General features: G+C 44.8%; 1 protein-coding gene across 1 annotated transcript in view; it reads right to left on the reverse strand.

The window, feature by feature from the left end:
• grin2ba (glutamate receptor, ionotropic, N-methyl D-aspartate 2B, genome duplicate a) overlaps nucleotides 1-19,609 on the reverse strand; it is an 81,030-nt gene that overhangs the window by 36,367 nt on the left and 25,054 nt on the right. Inside the window, exons 2-4 of the mRNA XM_070922680.1 lie at nucleotides 8,023-8,166; nucleotides 7,304-7,574; nucleotides 623-815 (exon numbers count right to left, since the gene is read on the reverse strand). Of these exons, the coding sequence (XP_070778781.1) occupies nucleotides 623-815; nucleotides 7,304-7,574; nucleotides 8,023-8,166 (608 nt within the window). The remainder of the gene's footprint in view (nucleotides 1-622; nucleotides 816-7,303; nucleotides 7,575-8,022; nucleotides 8,167-19,609) is intronic.

The raw sequence follows: 19,609 nt of genomic DNA on the forward strand, positions 1-19,609 counted from the left end.
CTAGCCTAGAATACAGCTTAAGCTCACTGATTAACATGTTATATCTCCTTTATTTAATTTTTACAAAAAACTAACTGTAAAAACGACAATTTGCCGTCTTCGTGGGGGGTCATGTGTCAGACTCTTTCCTGGCTGGGTACCAGCACTTCCCAGAGACGTGCTGGTACTGGTCCCGGCACATAACGACCGATATGGCCGAATGGCGAATTTTACACCTTTTTACTAATTTTTGTACTGATTAAAAGAACGAGATGTAACATGTTAATCAGTGAGCTTTAGAGGTGCTGGAAGGCAGATTTCGTTCACTCTGGACAGAGCCAGTTTTTGTGCTAAGCTAAGCTAACCAGCTGCTAACTGTAGTCTTATATTTATCAGACAAGTATGAGAGAGGTATCACTCTTCTCATCTAACTCTCCACTGGAAAGCAAATAAGCTTCTTTCTCCCAAAATGTCGGTGGAAATAATCCACCTTGGACATGTTGTTAATCCCCTCACAGAGAGCTACAAAGAAATGGAAGTCATGCAGCTAATTTGGTACACTGTTCACCACTTCTTCATAACGAGTCCAAACTGCTCTCAGGTCAACAGGAAACCACACAACCCAGCCGCCGTCTTCACTCACCTGAGCACTTCGTTGGGGTTGCCTGAGATGGGAGTCTTCTTGTCAGGAGCTCCGTGGCACTCGGACTTCAGCAGGGTGTGAGGTCCGCGGTCCATCATCATGGTGGAGGTTGCCATGGTGATGATCGCCACACCGTCGCGGACACGGGCCTCTAGGCCGTAGTCCCACTCGTCATAGGACACGGAGAGCAGACCTGGGTGGGCAAAGCGAGAAGAAGAGAGAGAGAGAAGGATCAGAGGAGGTGTGGGAAGAAGAAAGACAATGCAGGCCATGATGAGACAGGAGGGGACAGAGGGATGGGTAAAAATAGAGAGCTAAGGATTCAGGAATCGAAGGTAAATAAGGCATGAAAATGATAAAGGTGAACTGGGGAAAAGTGAAGAGACAGAGAGACAAAGGAGAGACGGACAGATGGAGAAAACTAAAGCGGGCAGGGACAGGGATAACTCTGTTAGGGTATACAGAGTGTATATGTTTTGAACACACTCCAAGAGACAGAGCACACACTACATGATGACTCAGAGAGCAGATGAATAGCAGTCCCATTCTGCCTGAGCAAGCGTCTATCACCTTGCTGTGTTTGTCCATCTGTCTGTCTAAAGCACTGTCTGTCTCTGTTTGTTGGCCTTTGCACTGTCTGTACGCCTGTTTATCTGTCCTTCTGTCTGTCTGAGTCCTGTTCTCTTTTGACAATCTGTCTGTTTATGAACATTCATCTGTAGGTCTCTCTCTCTCCCGCTGCCCTTGTAACCATCCATCAGCCCATTCAACTGTTTGCCTGGACGCCCGTCCGTCCTCCACCCCACTGTCCCTCTCTCCTGTTCATTATCAGGGAGTAAGTAGCGAGTAGATGACCGATACATGGATATTTAGTATTCCCAAGTATTCCCAAGGGTGAGGACGGCACTTTCTACCTTTTAACCAATATTTATCCGGCTTCGATTCAAACTCAGAGCCGTGAACAGCCTAGTTAAAGTCACCTGATCACAAATGACAACGGGCTCCAGAGGACCTGACGTATTTTATGACTTATCTATGTGTTTTTATTTTTTCATTTATTCTTGATACATTATCATTCTAAAATAAACTAAAAAGAAACGCACAGAGAAACCCTATTAGAGGAGTCAATCTACTATGAAACTTAGGCTATTATGCATCTATTAAAACACAGCTGACATTTTAATAATGACTTTCATTGATATCAAACTGCCGTTATTGATAATATGATTAACTCATGACAGATAGTCACCATTAAATGATGACACATACGCATGCTGCACAGCACTGAGCCTAGTGCACAATATTTACCTCTTTTTAGTGACTACTCATTTAGCTCTCTTGTAAACAGATATTTGATCATTGGTCACAGGTCCTTGTTGGACTGGGTCTAACTTTTTGTTCCCACTGAGTAAGGAATTACACTAATGGCAAATGAGCACATCCAGTAGAGCAGCTCGAGGTCCTCGAGGTTTAGTGTCGCCCACTTTCCCTTAACAGCGACTGTCCATAGCACCCGTAACTAGGCATGGCATGTCTGTCAAAGCTTTGGGTTTCTCCATGTTAAAGATGTGTGCATTAGGCCGTAGTTAAGAGTTGGATGGTTGTTTTTATCACCTCTCTAAATCCAAAAACACTAGCGCAAAAGTGTAAGGAATGGGTTAAACTGTAATGCTAGCTGCAAACTAGCATGCCCAGCTAACTAACTTCGTACCTACAGTAGTAACCTAGTGTTATTTCCAAAGGTGAGGGGCATGTCATTATCTCACTTCCTCATGTCGGGTTACATTAGAAAAATACCTTCAAGACTGGAACATCTACTGCGTTGGAGCCATTGCGCTACTGTATAATAGTTTTGAATAAAGGTAGCTGCTCTGTCCTGCTCTTCATTTGGTTTCGGAGAGTTTACATTACTCCGGAAACCCCAGCCAAACTTGTGTAAGATAGTGTGGCCAAACTCATTGGTTATTCCTAATCTTCAAATCCATTTCTTGGGTATAAATGAAGCATACCGTTCAAAAATATGACCATTCAAGCATAAATCAAGGGTATGTTAGAACAAATAACCCTTAATTACATGGAAACATTAAAAAAGACAGAACTCAGAGTTTTACCGAAAGCATTTGCTTGCGCGAGCTGATAAAAGTCTGCCAGCGACAATCCACGGCTGACAGCCATAAATGAAATGGCTGCTTTTGTTTATTGTTTTCTGTGAGAAATCGAAGCTTACTGAAAATTTCAAGTGGTAAATCTGCCACCATTATCCCTGTGAACTGTATATGTGCTGTGTTAAAACAGAATTCAGCTCTGTTCGAGCTTCAAAGCTTGACAGGCAACAACAGTAACTAAGGGGGGTGGATTTAGAGAATGGTCAACTTAACACAGACACTTTCCAGATCAAAAGCCTGGTCTTATCTTAACTCTCAGCACCAAGCGCCCTTATGACTTCTGAAAATGGCCAATAACTGATCTTTCTGTCTGGGACCCATCGGACACCCCTGGGTTCCGGTCACACAGCTCTCAGCGAAGCACGGACTGCCTTCAAGTCAATTTATCTGGCTATCTGTCTGCCTTTTAATCTGTCCCCCTCTCTCCGTCCATCAGTCGCTCTGCATCCATCTGACAGAGTATGACCACATGTCAGCCAGTCCACTACCATGTCAGTGGGCAGAAATAGACAGGCGGCCTGGTAACCTGCCTTCCTCGCGGGGCCTCAGCACTGACAGCTCCGGCCCTCCAGGACCACATCTAATGTCACACACTGTTGACACTTCCTCAGCACTCACTCACTCACTCCCATTGCTTGTTCCTTTTTGCACACTTCACTTTTATTATTTCATGGGAAAGATTCTTTCATCGGAACATGTATGCGTGTGTGTGAGTGTGTGGTGTCCTCTTTTCTACATCTTGGAGCTGCTGCTTATATGTTCATACATCTCTCAGGACATGTTTAAATGTCACAACACAGACATGTCAACTGGCGATGTTATAGCTGAACAGCACCATAGCAGCTGTAAAGCCTTTTTCTGGCCTGTAAACTGGCCACTGCCTCTGTTTGAAGGCAAAGGCTGTCTCCCTGTCACACACATATGCACATACACAAAGAAAATCACAGCAACTGCAGACATAAGAGTGTCCACATGCAGGCAAACTGATTGGAGAGCGTAACAGCAAAACTACCGTATCACTGGGTATTTTTGGAAACAGCTTATTATTGTTGATGATGTCAGATTGGGTGGTTACGTTGGTGTGTAACTCTGATCAGGAAGAATGGAGAGAGAGAGAGAGAGAGCGACGAGGAGGAAAAAGAGAGAGCAGAGAGAAAAAGTCAGACAGCAGCAGAGACAAAGATATAGAAGCAAAAGAAATGAGAAGCGAGGGAACAACAGCGTGACACAAGGAGGAAAGGAAAGGAAGGAGGAGAGATGGTTCCCCAGAGTGCCACTTAAGGAAGGCATCAGTGGAATTACCCTTGAGAATTGGGGGCTCTTCATCACACTTGGTGCAAATTATTAAGTGTGCCTTGTAAGCAAATTCGCCCCACAGCCTGTGCGCACCTTCTGCTGAACCCTGAACTGCTGGAGTCACCCAGAGCACACACACCACCAAACCCTCAGTCACATGCTGTGCCATGGTGTCATTTGGCTCTGTGTTAGTTCAGAAGTTAGTGTGGTTGACTGCCGCTACACGCTTCATGTGGCTTTTCCGACGTTGGGGTTGAAACTCAGATGTAAGGGATGGTTGAATGACTGAGTTCTGCAGCTGAATGCCTAACGTCTTCAAATATCATGCCAGTGTCTTGCCTTTGTTCAGTAGAATCTTCATCCTGGTTAATTTAATTACTTTCTCATGGCGTTGAATGCTATTGTCACGATGTCCATGCCTCTGCAATAGCACTTGTTAACCCTCCGGTGCTTTAGCAGCTCGTCATGACGGTGAGGCTGCTCTCAGTGCAGGTTTTACAGACTGTCACTGCTGAGGCTGCTAAGTAACATCCAACCATCATCTTATTGGCAGAGGGCAGCATTGACAAGCACATATCCTGCAGCAGCAGTGATGTGAGCAGAAGCTCAGCCATCTGCATACTGACTTATATTCAACATGCAAACTATAATATGATCTCTATACATGTAGCATCCTATTTTACAATACATATATTTCCATAAATACACAAGACACCTATTTTATTTGAACTAAGACAAAATATAGATGGTCTGCTCTACTTAATATCTGTCATATTGTTGTTTATGTTGGACCACAGCAAAGGCACAGTCTGTATCCCATTCATCTGGCATTAAATGAGTGGATGACATTTAGCCTGCTATCTGTCATTATGTCCCATATGATTAATCCCATGATAATTCAGTGTTGACTGAAAGAGGTTTGTGTGTGTCCATCAACGCAGCCAGTCCGCCAGCTCCACTCTGTAATCACCTAGGCAGTGCATGAGCTAGTCACAATTATCTCTGTGGCAACATAAATCAAGAGGGAAGTTGTTGTGTGATTTACATAACTGATATGGTGATATATCAAACTTTATAGAGTGGAACCTTCATTTGGAACAGACAAACTGATACAAACACACACACACACACACACACACACACACACACACACGACCGTAATTTCGTTCACCCTGCCCTACAAGTGAACACTCTGGCCCTCCTCCGTTTGAGGTATACCCAAAAGCACAAACACAAAACCCATTTGATTGCACTCACCCATTATTTTTGCATGCAAATGAAACCATGAGCCAATTGCACATTTCACAGACAAATGCACACACACACACACATTACACAATAAAGGCACACACACACAGGCTCGCAAACACACCCCTAACTCCCATTTAGAGTAAATCATCCATGGGTGCCAATAAGGGAGCAGAGGAGTTGAGTTACGGTGCTTGAACGGCACAACGATCTCAGGTTCCGTCTGGCAACCATTTCCCAGAAACTGCTGAGGACAGGCAGCAGTGTAATACCTCCCCTTCACTGTAAATCAACAAGTCAAAACACCAACAAATTACCAGGCTCATACGTCCAGCATAAATATACTACCTGCTCTAAGGTTTACTGTCCTACAGAGAGGAAAACAGGACTGAGGTCGTGGAAAGTTCCAACATCACTAACAGTTACAGGTTTGATTCCCACTGAGAGCTGGCCTTTCTAAAAGTGTCTGTCCGCCCCCAAGTACTGAAAGTCGCGTTACATGAGGCAGTCTGACAGGTGTGCCTGACACATTGCGTGAGCAGGTTGTGTGGTTAATGCACCCCAACTTGGATGTCACTTTGGTTCCACATTTGACCTTCAAAGGTTAGAATGACCTCCAGTGGTGTTGCGGGGGGAGAGCAGGGGAGAAACGCTCCTTCTCTTCCTATTGGAAAAGGTCAGTTTGTATTTTGTAATGCAGGAAAAATCCAAATAGCTGACTGAAAATAACATTTGGAAAACACACTTCAGAGGCTCAGTGTTCGCTCTGTGGTGAGGTACGCCAAATGTGAGACGACTAACTTCTCAGCAGATGGATGTTGCCGTCTCTTGGATAAGGGTGTATGTCTTTGTTTTCATGAGCAGTTACTGACATTTTGGCCTCGTCCTTCCTGATGACCAAAGTGAGACACTTCAGCATTGCATAACAACAGCAACATGACATTGCTGCTTCCGAGCTAGCAGTGCTGTTAGCATTGGAGCCACTGACCCCATCCTTAGTGACGGGATAAACATTGTCTTGAGGGTGAAAGCTCATTCTTGGACTTGGGACAGTAATTTGACAAAATAAGGTACATTTAGTGGCCTTTTCCAGAAATTTTAATTGTATCCCTTCTTAGCTGATTATGAAAATTGTGAAATAAAGACCATAAAACTCTTAAAAGCTGCATTCTTAAGCAATAAAACGCACCATTGCTCAGTTTAAAACACTGAGTTTGCTGCTACAGCCTCACTTGGTCTGGTATGACCAGTAGCTTATGGTGGCTAATGTTAGCTAACATTGACACAACAACAGTAAAATGCTAGCTACGTATATGTTAGTCACTGACTTTTTAACACCCCTTTTTAATACCCTAGCTGGGTAGTCATGCTGTAGAGAATAGCACTGCGGAATCAGAGAAAATGCATGCATTCATGGTGCTGGTAACGCACTTTGGATAAACTTCAACCAAACACTGCATGTAAGGTAACAGCTTCCATTAGCACCCTCATGCTCAATAGGCACATTCTGTTTCAATAAAACAGCTGGCCACTGTGGAAAGTGGTAAAATGCCACTTCAACACCAAACATACACACATTTAACAAACCGTCCTCAGAGTATGGAGGTAAGAGCCACAAAACTGAGCCATCCGAAAACATCATATCAAGCTATCAGCAGAATAATTGCAAAATCAACTGGATGGGCAGTGGGTCAGCATTTTCAACTATGAATACAGCAAACTGCCCGATGAACACTTAACATCAGTATGTCTACCTGGCCATCACACGTTTGTGCCCAAGTTTAAGGACTTGATCACACAATAAAGCTTAATGCAGAAATAAGTTTTGTGTATGCAGCTCTGGAGTTTTTACACCTCAGTAATGACTTTCTTAATCCAACCTTCCTGGACCCGTGACACCATGGACATTTTGCATGTGCAAGTGGACCTCTACGACTTGTATTCAAGTACTCTGCTATAGTAGATTTCCTACCTGTGGGGAACTCTGCAGGGACTACAATAGTGTCTCCAGCTACCAGCGAGGGCACTATCCACGTGTAGCCGTAGCCAGTGATCCCGACAGAGTGGGCCACCTCGAAGATGGTGTTGGCCTCTTCTTTTGTGCAGTAGAGAAGAATGACGGGGCTCTGGAGCTTCTTCAGCTGGTTTTGGATCTTTGAATCTCCGTCGTCTACGGACATGTCAAGTAATAAAACTTCCTCCAGTTCCCAGCCAACAAAGCTGTTCTCGATGGTGCTACGGATCTGGGTGGGACAGAGGAAGAAGAGGCTGATCATGAGACAGTGGTTTGCTTCATTATCATGGATTCTGCAACAAAGTTTTTTTGCACACAAAATCTATAGCACATGAGGAAAGCTGCTATATTCTGTCATTTGTTGACAAACTTGTACAAGTGACTTGTGACAATATTATATAATGGTTGCTGAAATCTCTCTAAATTTGGATTATTAGAAAGGTTCTCACGTCCAGTGGTGGGGTTCATACCAACCATTAAATGCTTGAAACTTGTCTCTGATCAGCATCATAAGATTTTATATGCTTATTTATACAGTAAATTTCCCAATACATGGCTATATTTCTATTGTGACATTACAGTGATCAGAGATGGAAGCTAATTCATCTTCTGCTCTGTGTCATCTGGCCTTTACGTCCTGATTACTTGTGCATGTTGTTGCTGCTGAGCATGGTTACCTTGGTGACAAAGTCCTGGTAACCCGGGTAGTACGTGGTGACGATGGAGAAGATGTACCAGTCGTATTCCTCCATGATGTTCAGCATGACCGAAGCCTGCTGCTCGATGGAGGGGCCAAATTGAAAGAACATGGAGTTGTCATCCTGAAAATGACAGAAGCACACAGAGGAACAAAGAGGCAGAGTGTAAGTGGTTACGTAACAATATTGGCCTGAACTTTAATTTAGTTGGCTTTACACACAGAGGAGAACAGATACTACTTAAAGGACGGCGGTGGTTTTGTAACATTATTGGTGCGAACATTAATTTAGCCGCCTTTATTCTCTCGCTCACAGAGGAGAAAGGCGAGAGGACACTGGTGGGCTTGTAATGATACCGGTCATGATTTTCATTAGTTGCCTTTATGACTCCTTTAATGAGTTTGTACACGGGGGTGGCTGGAGAAAATTCTGGGGACTCGAAGCTGCTGTCCTTAATCTCATCGATCATTTTCATCAATTTGTTTTATTACAGCCGTGTTGGAACAATGCAATTTCAATGTAACCTGCGATGTGCTAGGTATTAGACGATGAATACAGCAGAAGTGGCACACACCTACACACTGGACACACTGTACATAAAGCATTCACTCAGTCCCTTCCCTTTGAAAGGCTAAATCTAAATATGAGCCATGCAGAATGTACAGCAAACCAAACAGCGGTACAGTCAGAGACAGACGCGATAATAAACATCGCTCACAGGCTGATATCCGAGCCTGCGTCCTGCCACCGGTGTTGAAATGGAATATTGAACTGGACAGAAGAAGAGGAGGAGGTGAGAAATGCTAGTCTAGACAAGACTGCAGTTCTGTGACATGAGCTCATTAATGTGCATGGGTGAGCCCGACTCCTGCGCGCACAATATACAGTGGTGTGTTTATTGTTCTTGGATGTTCAGGCTCCTAATGTGGCAAACGATATGAATGATTTTGCTGTGTGTTTCGTGTTGGATTGTTGGACTGTATGTGCGTAAAATCAGTTGCAGCTGACAGCCAGGGCAGGCAGGAATGCAGGCAGGTGGGGTGTTGAAATCTCTCTGGCTTCTTAGGACTCTCTCTGTGCTTCACTCAACATCAAAGGCTAACCTGCCCCTCCCAGGGGACGCGCACGGGTTGATCCGGTACCTTGTTCCTGCATTAATGAGATCAGGGCTATACCATTGAGGTGGCATGTTGAAAGGTAAAAATGCGCGTGTGAAACACTTGCTGAACGCTCTCGCAAATAACGAGCGTAATGTGCTGCTTCCGTGAGGTTGAGAACATGTCATTATCATGCCGTGTGCTGTGTGAAATCTAAATCGTGTGCATCTCATGCAGGGCTCAATGCAGAGGCTGTGTTTCAAAATCATGAAATAATGATGCACACACTGGTGCTGTACTCAACTTGAATCCACTTGTTCCTCAACTTTCTATCTCTTCTCTCTCGTCCTTCATCCATCTCTATCCATCTCTTCTCTCGCTCTGCCGTCGCATTTATACCAGTGGACTTACTGCCAGGGTACAGTTATAATTGAATTTTCAGATTTGCGCACACCCGCTCCCCCCTTTTATCCTCTACACAGCCACCCTGCCCGCCCCCCTCCCCATTTCCTCTGGCTTCCTCTCTCTATCTCTCTATTCTTAAGAGCAGTATTAATGTACTGTCCAACGCACTCATTCAGAGTGCCAGAGGTCTGCAGAATTTTCATTAGCCTTTGAGAAAAATACATGCAAAAAGAAGAGCAAGACCCACGCAGAAGCAGGGAGACGAGGGAGGGTGAGAAGAAACCTTGAATAAAAAGAAGTGCTGCAAAACACCTCTCTTCATTTACAGCAACAATAATTAGGGTCTGGCCACATTATCACCTCTGTTGGCACAAGGTGATCGATTAGTGAGTATTAAAATTCCCAGAGGGGGTAGCCAGGCCAGCGAGTCAGACAGCCAGACGCAGGAAGCCAGCCAGCAAGGCTTTGGACACGCTTCTGAGCCGGACACTGTCTTCTCTGTGGATCGGTGGCTGACGTCAGCGCTGGCTACTGTACACAGACAACAATACGCTACATCACACAATACAGCAGGATGAATGGCCGGTGGAGACAGGGGAGAGAGGGAGAGATGGAGAGATAACGGCGAGAGATAGAAAAAGAGCAGATAAAACCGTAGAGGAGGGAACAGATAAGCGAAAAGAGGGAAACAGAGAAACAGAGAGGAATTAAGCAACGCGAGAATAAAGATAGAGATGTACAAAAAGCAGCGAGGATGTAGCTGAGATTTGAAGCGTCCAGAGGGACGGAGGAAGAGGACAATGTGGTGACAATAGGATGAATGGAGAGAAGGAGGGCAGGCTGGCAGACGGCTGTGATCCTGTGTGGAGCGAGTGAGCAGTGAAGGGGCAGCAAGCCAGGAGTCAGTGAAGGAGCAGGCAAACGGAGGTGTGTGTGTGTGTGTGTGTGTGTGTGTGTGTGTGTGTGTGTGTGTCAGCCAGCCATTTAGGCAGGAGGAGGCTAAGCCTGAGTTGTTCAGCCACAGAGGACTGCTGCTGTCAGAGACAGGAAGAGAGAGACGGGACGCATGTGTGCCCTCGTCTACAGGAAGCATGGGGGGGGGGGGGGGGGGGGATTGAGACATATCAGTATATGTGTGGGATTCCGTATGTGTGTCTGTCTGCATCAATGTGTGTGTTTGTGCCTCTAATTTTGCCTGCATGTCCGTATTTGTGTAGGTTTGGCCTTAGTAGGGCTCTGTGTTAAATATGTGTGTGTCTGTGTGTGTGTGAGAGAGTGTAGTAACAAGTAGTCCTTGGTTGACAGGCCTTGGTCTGCCAGAGTTGGCTGCTCTGCCCCACAGCCCCCAAATGAGTGCACTCACATACTCCTGGAGCAGTTATTTGACTTGGAGGGGAGAGAGAGTCAATAACTCAGGTATTTCAATTACACACACAGGGGCACATCAGTGACTGCAAAAGAAATAGACCCACTTCCAATCTTGCTCTGAAATATGCACACACACACACACACACACACACACACACACACACACACATTTGAATGGCTTTCAACACAGACACACGAGCACACACACACACATAGCCGCATTCAAAACTCACCCTCAAATAGAAGGGCACACTCAAACGCACACAATACAAAACACAAAATGACAAATCACGACTGCAATCACAGTCTAATACTGGGGTGTTGCTTTGGACACGCACCAGCACTCACACACACACACACACACACACACACACACACACACACACACACACACACACACACACACACAACGGCATGATAAAACAACACGAGGCACACTCCTAACCTGCTGAGTGTACTGTACAGTGATCACATGAAGAAATAAACGCGAACACGATGTAATAGAACATATTCCAGTATGACTGCGGCTGCCCAGTCGTTTCCACCAAACTATACAATAAGACCAGAGAACACATTGTTTTTAGATAACACACACACACACACTGCTCATGTCAGCTGGTACGAGGCTGCAGCTTACTGGTGACGCAAAGCAACACATTTTCCAAGGTGGACAAAGATAAAGAAACAATACAAATATTTTCATTAACTATGTGTTAATGAAAGTTTCATGAGTCATCAGTTAGATGTTTGTTGTTCAAGCATTCTGATATTAATATTTATTACAGTTGGTTTGTGCTGAAGTCCTGTCTTGGTTTTCATCATCTTGAGACTATGTTGGATGTAAGTGCTCTTGCATTAATGTGTTATCCCTTGTGTTCAATGTGTTTTGTAGATGCATAAATACTAGAGGTCCTCATGACTCTACCTAGAACCAGACTGGGTCCAGATTCATTGCCATGGATGTAAATATGTCTCCGAGCGCTGATTACGTGGTGTGTCTTAATCACCACAGAAGAAAATATCACCACCTAACTATCCTCGGGTGTATTCAGATCCGGTAAGACTGTCTCTCTTTTTCAGGTCCGTTTCGTATTGGGACTTTTTGGACCTGTGAAGACCACTAATAGCTACTTAATACTTATATTTCGTTTAACATTTGCCAATTGGTCTGGCTAGTGTCATTACCTCTCCTGAAAAACTGATATAAAAAACAAGATAATGTGGGAGAATTTGGAGCGGGGGCTTACATCCTAATTAGCCCATAAATAAGGTACTAGGTGGTCATTCCCTTAGCAACAATATCAATTCCAAAGCATTTTTAATAAACCTTAAGTGCACTATATACCATATAGGTACTTTTTCTTTGTGAGGAAGTAGCGATGAGGCAAAGACAGAAAGAAACAGTGTGAGTGGAGGAGAGACAAAGACTGAGATAGAAAGGTAGAGCAAGCCAGAGAGAGACGATGGTGTCTGTTGCTGGGAGGTTTTTGGCAATGCATATTTCTATCCTTCCTATAAAGGCTCCTTTGAACTTGAGCGGGGGGTGGGGGTGGGGGGGGGGGGTTGCTATTGACTGCTGCTACACTGCCTGATGGAAAGAGAAGCCAGCCAGAGAGAGAGAGAGAGAGAGAGAGAGAGAGAGAGAGAGAGAGGGATGAAAAAAGAGAGCTGGGGTGGGAGGTGAGGCAGGAGGAGGGGGGGGGGGGCAGCTGGCCTTCACTTGAATATAGTGAATTTAAAAGACAGTGGGCAGGAGATATAAACTCACCACAGCCACAGGCATTTACACACACACACACACACACACACACACACACACACACACACACACACACACACACACAGTAGAGATGGATGCAGGGGTACACACATGTACACACACACACACATAAGTGCTCAAGCTTGTGATAAAGAGCCTCTGAGCACAAGCCGCCATCACCAACGTGTGCTGAAATTACGTATTGATGACGAGCCCTCTTCTCTGCTCCCGATTCATTCGTCTCCGTCCCATTCGTTCGCTCTCTCTCTCGCTCCACACACACACACACTTATTATCTCTACCTCAATTAAACCTCCCCTCACTCCACGTATCTCCTTTTTCCCTCTACTTCGCTCTTCTCATGCCTCATCATCACATTTCTTATCATGGAAGCCTACTTATCTTTAATCAAACACATACAAGCTTAATTAGCTTGCACATTTGTCAGACCATCATCTAATTAACAGTGACCTTATTTTAAGTACTTTTTGAACCTTAATTAAAAAAAAAAAAACGCACAGGTCTTCATTAAAATATTTGACTAAATTTGCCTCAACACGATTTTGATTGCAATGTGGCTGCCCGGCCACTGCCACCGGACCCTGCCAGGGATTTCAAGGTTGAAAGAAAGAAAGAAAGAAAGAAAGAAAGAAAAATCCAAAAACAACCTGGAAGAAACAAATTAAACTGGGTGAGAGACACAATGCCTGAGAGGGTGTTTTGTTTCTCATCTTGACATAATCAGACAGTGTCTGAATGGAAGTTAATACCACTTAACACTCAGACACAGGGACAGTCACACGAATGCACAGATCGTTTCTCTCTGGCCCATTTCTGCTCTAAGTTTAGCAGACGACCCACCGAGGGGCCTCTGCAGTCTGATGCCTTTCCTGCTGCTCTCTTGTTTGTCCCCTGGTCCTTGTAGAATAGTAATAGTTCTTTCTGTGTGTGTTTGGTAGAGCCGGGCTAAGGAGACTAAATAGGGTGTGTCTACAAAGTACAGGGACATAGTCTGGCTTTTATATCTGTGCGTTTGTCTCTGGAAATGTACAGCTGGGTGAGGCTGAGTGATAAGTAATCAGATGGAAAGTGAGTGTTTAACCTATGTACGACTGAATTTTGTAAAACATTATAGATAAGCAGTGACATAGACTGGCTGAGACCTCTCCTATTAATCTCCACATTTAAGAGAAAACTCAGCATTTTAGCCTTTTAAAAAACATAAGTCTAAGTAATTAAGTGTTAGCATGCCCGGCTCACTAGCTTAGTTTTTTGATTTCTTTTTCTTTTTTTTTGGCATTTTGCATATTCGACAATGAAGGTCCGGTACGCCTGTCGCTGGTACTCTCCACCTGTCATATGTCGTTTTGTGAGTTATTGGCAAGCGGCCTATTCTGTGGTTTAGGTATGATGATGTGTTGGTCCATTTTGTGAGTCAACCTGTGAATAATATTTCCCCACAGAGTGTATGGTAACGGAAAACACTGGGGGCTTCAGTTGGACTAGTCAGTAAATGACAAGAGGATAATATGATCCTCTCCAAACTCTCAAACCCTGTCAACCATTAATGCCACTTAGATGACAAAATAAAGCAAGATGAAGTGTAGAATGAATGTTACTGTCTCCGTGAAGTAGAGATCCGTCAAACATCTCGTGTATAACCTGTTTGGAATTATGTCTGACTCAAGCCAGTTCACCCAGAGCCATACCAGACCACAATGACCAAAGCAAAGATTTAAGAGTTTCTTTTCTCAGGTAAAGCCCCACTGTGCTAATGCAGGACTGATGCACAGATTCAACCTTCATTCAAAATCACCAAAATCTGAACATAAAAGTGAAGAGGGTGGGGGAAAGGAGGGACGGGTTTCTGTGGAATCATCTTAACTTGTAAAGATTTATGTCAAACTCAAAAGTTACCTGATTACATAGACCGTCAGTTTATATTATATTGTTTTATTTTCGGTCTTTTGCTGCTTTTTAGTTGTCCGCTTTTCAACTAAGCAACTCTCTAAAATTGTCCTCAGTGAAGAGGGAGGATAAGTCACTGGGTTGGGAGTGGAAGTGGGGACAGTGAAGACGCTGAGGTTCAGGAGGACCACAGAGTGTCCCAAGGCGGCTGTAAAGTGGTTTAGGGAGTCAGGGAGGTGAGCACGCTTCTGTAGTCAGACATCTTTCTTCCTGTCCCTTGCTACAAGCGGAGGGGAGGAGGGGAAAGGTGACGGTGGGTTGAGCGGGAGGGAGCAGAGATGGAGAGGAGTGATGGGGAGGGAGGGGGGCAGTATGGTCCAGATGAGGGATGTTATTAATCCATTTATTCCCCCTCCGCTCTCTCTGTCTGTCCTCTGCTATCTCTTCCACTCCTGTCATATCTACTGATTTCAATCTGCTGCTCTGGCTTGCCCTCAACTCTCGGCTCTCCATCTCTCCCCCTATTATCCCCCTCTCTCCTTCCTCCACTCCATTCTTCCCTCCCACTCGGCCGTCTTCCCTCCTCCCTCCCCTCCATTCTTCGACAACCTCTGCAACTTTTTTCCCTTTTCCCTTCCCGTCGTAGCCTCCCCTGCTAAGTCTCTCTCGGCTCTCTCCTTCTGTTGCTCTCTTCCTCCTTCCTCCCTCTCTCCATCTATCATGCATCCCAGGGTGCACCTGGGCTGTGCTGTCAGTTGTAGGCCCAGAGCCATCATCATGCTGTGGCTGTTTCTCGCTACTTCACACTATGAAAACTGAATTCTCTCTCATACACACACACACACACACACACACACACACACACACACACACACACACACACATTCTCATCTTACATGAATCCACTATCAGGGGTTTTTCACCTCAGCTCACCCCCAATTTCATAGTTGATCTAAGATACATCGGTATGCGCAACGGCAACAAAGCGAGGGACAAGGTCAACATTTACCCTTAAAGCTGTCTTCAGCCTACAGAAATGAGTGAAACATGCAACTACGCGATCTTCAGAGGGAAGAGAAAGAGCGAGGGGTGAGGAGGAGGAGGAGGAGAGTGCGAGAGGCGAGTAGAGAGCAAAGGGAGATAGAGTGAGAGTACAGTTGATATGTGCTTCTGTGTTCTTTTCCTGGCAACACGATAAAGGCTCGCTCTCAGTCACTGTCAGTGGCAAGACCACCCTTTCTATCTCCGTTCTCCCTCCTCCTCCTCCTCCTCGCCCCTCCAATCCCACCAGTCCCAAAGCAAAGACTACCCTCTCTATCTCCTTCCTCTTTTATCTCCACCGCTCTGCCCATCCCCTGCATTTTACATTTACATTTCAGGCATTTAGCCGGCGCTCTCATCCACAGTGACTTAACAAGTGCAACTGCAGAGTAAGCCTCAAGTCCCCGTTCTCCGACACCTCTAGAAGCCGGGGGTGCAAGGGTCGACGCCGCGGCGGCTCGGTGACAGATGTAACAAATGTTCTGTATCTCTGGAATGATGAGGAAGAAATTACTAGGAGGCATGTGCCGAGGAGAAAACTGAGAAAGGTTTATGTGTTCCCTCTCTCACCATCTCCTCAGTCCTCTTTCATCACTGATTCACACAGACCACCCCGTCTCTGTCTCTACCACCCCATCCCTCCCCTACTGAGGACTCCTTTCATTCACTGTGATGAAAATTCAAATTCAAATCTGCTTTATTGGCGTGACAGTGGCGGGGGGTTGTCTCCACAACAGAACATGTTAGACGACGGGCTAAGACAATAAGCCAATCTGTATGCTCCTCTTCCCCTACCTCCCTCGCTCCAGTCTTCCCTCCCTGACTAACTAACCCGTTTTTTTTTTGTTTTTTTTGCTGTGTAAAGCCGAGCACAAATACTTAAACCCCCCCCCCCCCCCGTTCTGTTTCACTGTCTCTTAAGATGCTAACGCACAGAGACACTCCCTCGTTATGTCACCATCAGATCCTTTCTTGGTGTGAGCTTGTGGTTACCTGTGTGCGTGTGTGTGTGCGTGCACACCTGTGTGTGTGTGTGTGTGTTTGTCCTCATTAAAAAGGAAAGTGGAGTCAGTGAAGCTTTAAAAGAGACAAGAGAGCAGAGAGCCAGAGCTGCACGTACCAGAGATGTGAGAGGTTGTTTAGCTTCAGGACAGATGGAGTCAAAACCTGCCGCTGGACTTATGAATACTTAATACCCAATCCTAGAATTCACTCACGTTCTCTGCATCCTTCCATCGCTTTCTCTCTCTTTTTTTTTAATTCAAATTTGTTTTATTGGCAATAATTAAAGTTAAAATCCTTCACGAAATCAAACCTGTTTTTGATACCTATTTATGGTCTGCATGTTTTTCAACAATAGCCATTCAATGTCTTTACATTCTGTTGACCTCTATATATATAGTAGTTTTCATTGTTAGAGGCGGAGTCCGCCATTGCCACACTGGATTCAGATTTCCTCCACACACACAACGGATTCACAGGAAACCATGCAGCATGCAATCCAGCATTACTCTGTAATTTTACCTCGTTGACATCACCTGTTAAGTGTTCACCCTCCTACAGCCGTATCAGAGCTGCATTAAGTGACAGCTAATGCTAACAGACCATCTCCTACTGCTGCTGTTTCACATTCATCGTACAGATCATCAGGTTTAGTGTTTTTTGTCTGACCTCTGTCTTAAAACAACACGCATTTGTTTGGCTGCACTGTAAACAGATACGCCATATGCTCGTTGGCTGACAAAGTAGCTGCTCAACAAGTGTTTGCTGTAGTATTAAACCGCACTTGCTGTTACCACGGTAACCATGAGTGCCACCAACTTAACCAGGATTAAATAGTTGACAGTCTTTGTGCCCTTGTCTGCTCCTTCTCACTTTTTGCCTCTTTTTCCACTGCTGTGCCCTCTCCTCTTATATCCGTCATTACACTTGCAGCTAGTAGTACATATATTGGCCCTGTCAGTCAGTAAGTTGACGCTTATGCAGATGACACATTGACACTAGTGTCATCATCCTCTTGTCTCTAGAATCAATTCAAAGATCTGAGGATACAAAGTCCACTGTTGAGTTGGTGTTGGTGCTTCTGTGGAGACTGGGAGATAAATATATCTGTCAATTATTACTATCATTATGGGGGGGGGGGGTTATTGTTGTTTGTTGATGTAATACAGTCCTTCACCATGTTTAAGTGGTATATTTAGATTAACTCTTATGCACCCACCTGTGGATATACTTGTGCCAAAACTCAATAAAGAAAAAATCACAAAAACCTGAATTAACTGTGCTTTCTTCTTCTTCTTCTCACATTTACCACTTCTGCCTCTTCGCTTCTTCTCTCTGCTCTTACACACACACACACACACACGCACACGCGCACACACACACACACACACACACACTCTAAGACACACGTGTGGCCCGTCTTCTCTCTCTCTCTGCGTGCTGCCGTGACAGGCGTCCTCTGTGGCTGCCAAAGCTTTTTAACCACAACAACATCTAAATGGCACACAATGGACCATTAGAGTCATCAAGCTGTTAAACCAGCAACCGGCAACCTTCAGCCTGGCAATTAGGAATATTTCATTCACCCTTCTCACCCCTGAACACACACACACACACACACACACACACACACACACACTCCGCCCATCCATTATTCTCCTCCTGTCTCTCATCCATGTGCTCCCTCTCTCTTTCATCTCTTCCTCTCCTTCTGTTTCACCCTCTCTTTTGCACGTGTACACTCTCACCCACGTGCACTACGCCTCACACCAATCCACGCTCTTTCTCTGTCCCCCTGGCTCTTCTGTCCCGCTCTCTCTCCCTGTCGCCACAGTCGCCCTACAACAGCGGCCCACAATCAGTGTCACGATCGATTAACAGATTTCACACCGCTGGACACGGCATTTACAAAGAACCAGATGAAATGAAAAGAAGGAGCGGGCCGAGATAATAAGGAGAACAAGGTTCAGCACGCTGCTGTTGTGTGCTGTGTCAATAGTCAGTGGATATGGTAGCCGTGACGGTACATCAGACCAGTAGAGATAGTATAGAACATGGTTTGGAAATAAAAGACAGCCTGCTCTGTGGTGGCTGCTGAACAGTGGAAGTGGCTTTGGCTTCGACACCCGTCTGTCATGCCAATAAAGTTCACCTCTGAACCTTTGAAATGGGGTGAAAAGAAAGGGGAGGGGGACAGTGGGACACAGGAAAGACTGGCTGAAAAACTGCTGAGATTCATACATTTCTTTCTTGTATAATAATCATAATGTGAATTTTGGCAGCCAAGGAAGAGGAGAGATTTTGTTAATTTGGGATTTTCTACCAACTCAGACTTTGTGTACTTTGTGCTTCTTTATACTTTTATTCCACTTCATTTCAAAGGGACATCTTGTAATTTTGTAATAATATAAATACAATATATAACTAATTTATAGAAAGTGATGCCTTGTTACAGATTAAAATACCCAACAGTGTATTGGGTAGTTAAAATGCTCCAGCTCCAAGCTCCAGCTTGACCACCTACGACACGCCAATACATCTGTAAGGTATGGTACCCCTTTATTACAGGTCCGCTTTTTCCTAATGACTTCCTTGAAAGATCCAAGGAGGGAGCTACGTTGTGTCCTTAAAAGAACAACTGCATTTAAAACATTTACAAATGATTCCTTTATTGAGTTATTGGAAACTTAATTCTCCATAAATGTTGAATTGTATGCTTGCATGTAGACAAATGTACACACTTTTGCATTTTTAGCTGTCCTGATTACTTAAATAGTCTCTAGGTTATGGGGCTTAAGACGCTTAGGGGCCACGTTTAGTCGACCACGAACCGCAACGTCCGGATGGGGACCTTTGTAGCATCTCTCTTTACCTAACATCCTGTCTCCCCACTGTCTGTAATAAAGACTTAAACTCTCCAAAAAGCACCAAGAAAACTCTTAAGGTTATACTAGAAAATAATTTAAATGATTTATTGTAGGTGCAC

This window comes from Enoplosus armatus, chromosome 17, assembly GCF_043641665.1.
Source record: "Enoplosus armatus isolate fEnoArm2 chromosome 17, fEnoArm2.hap1, whole genome shotgun sequence".
NCBI classification, from domain to species: Eukaryota; Metazoa; Chordata; class Actinopteri; order Centrarchiformes; family Enoplosidae; genus Enoplosus; species Enoplosus armatus.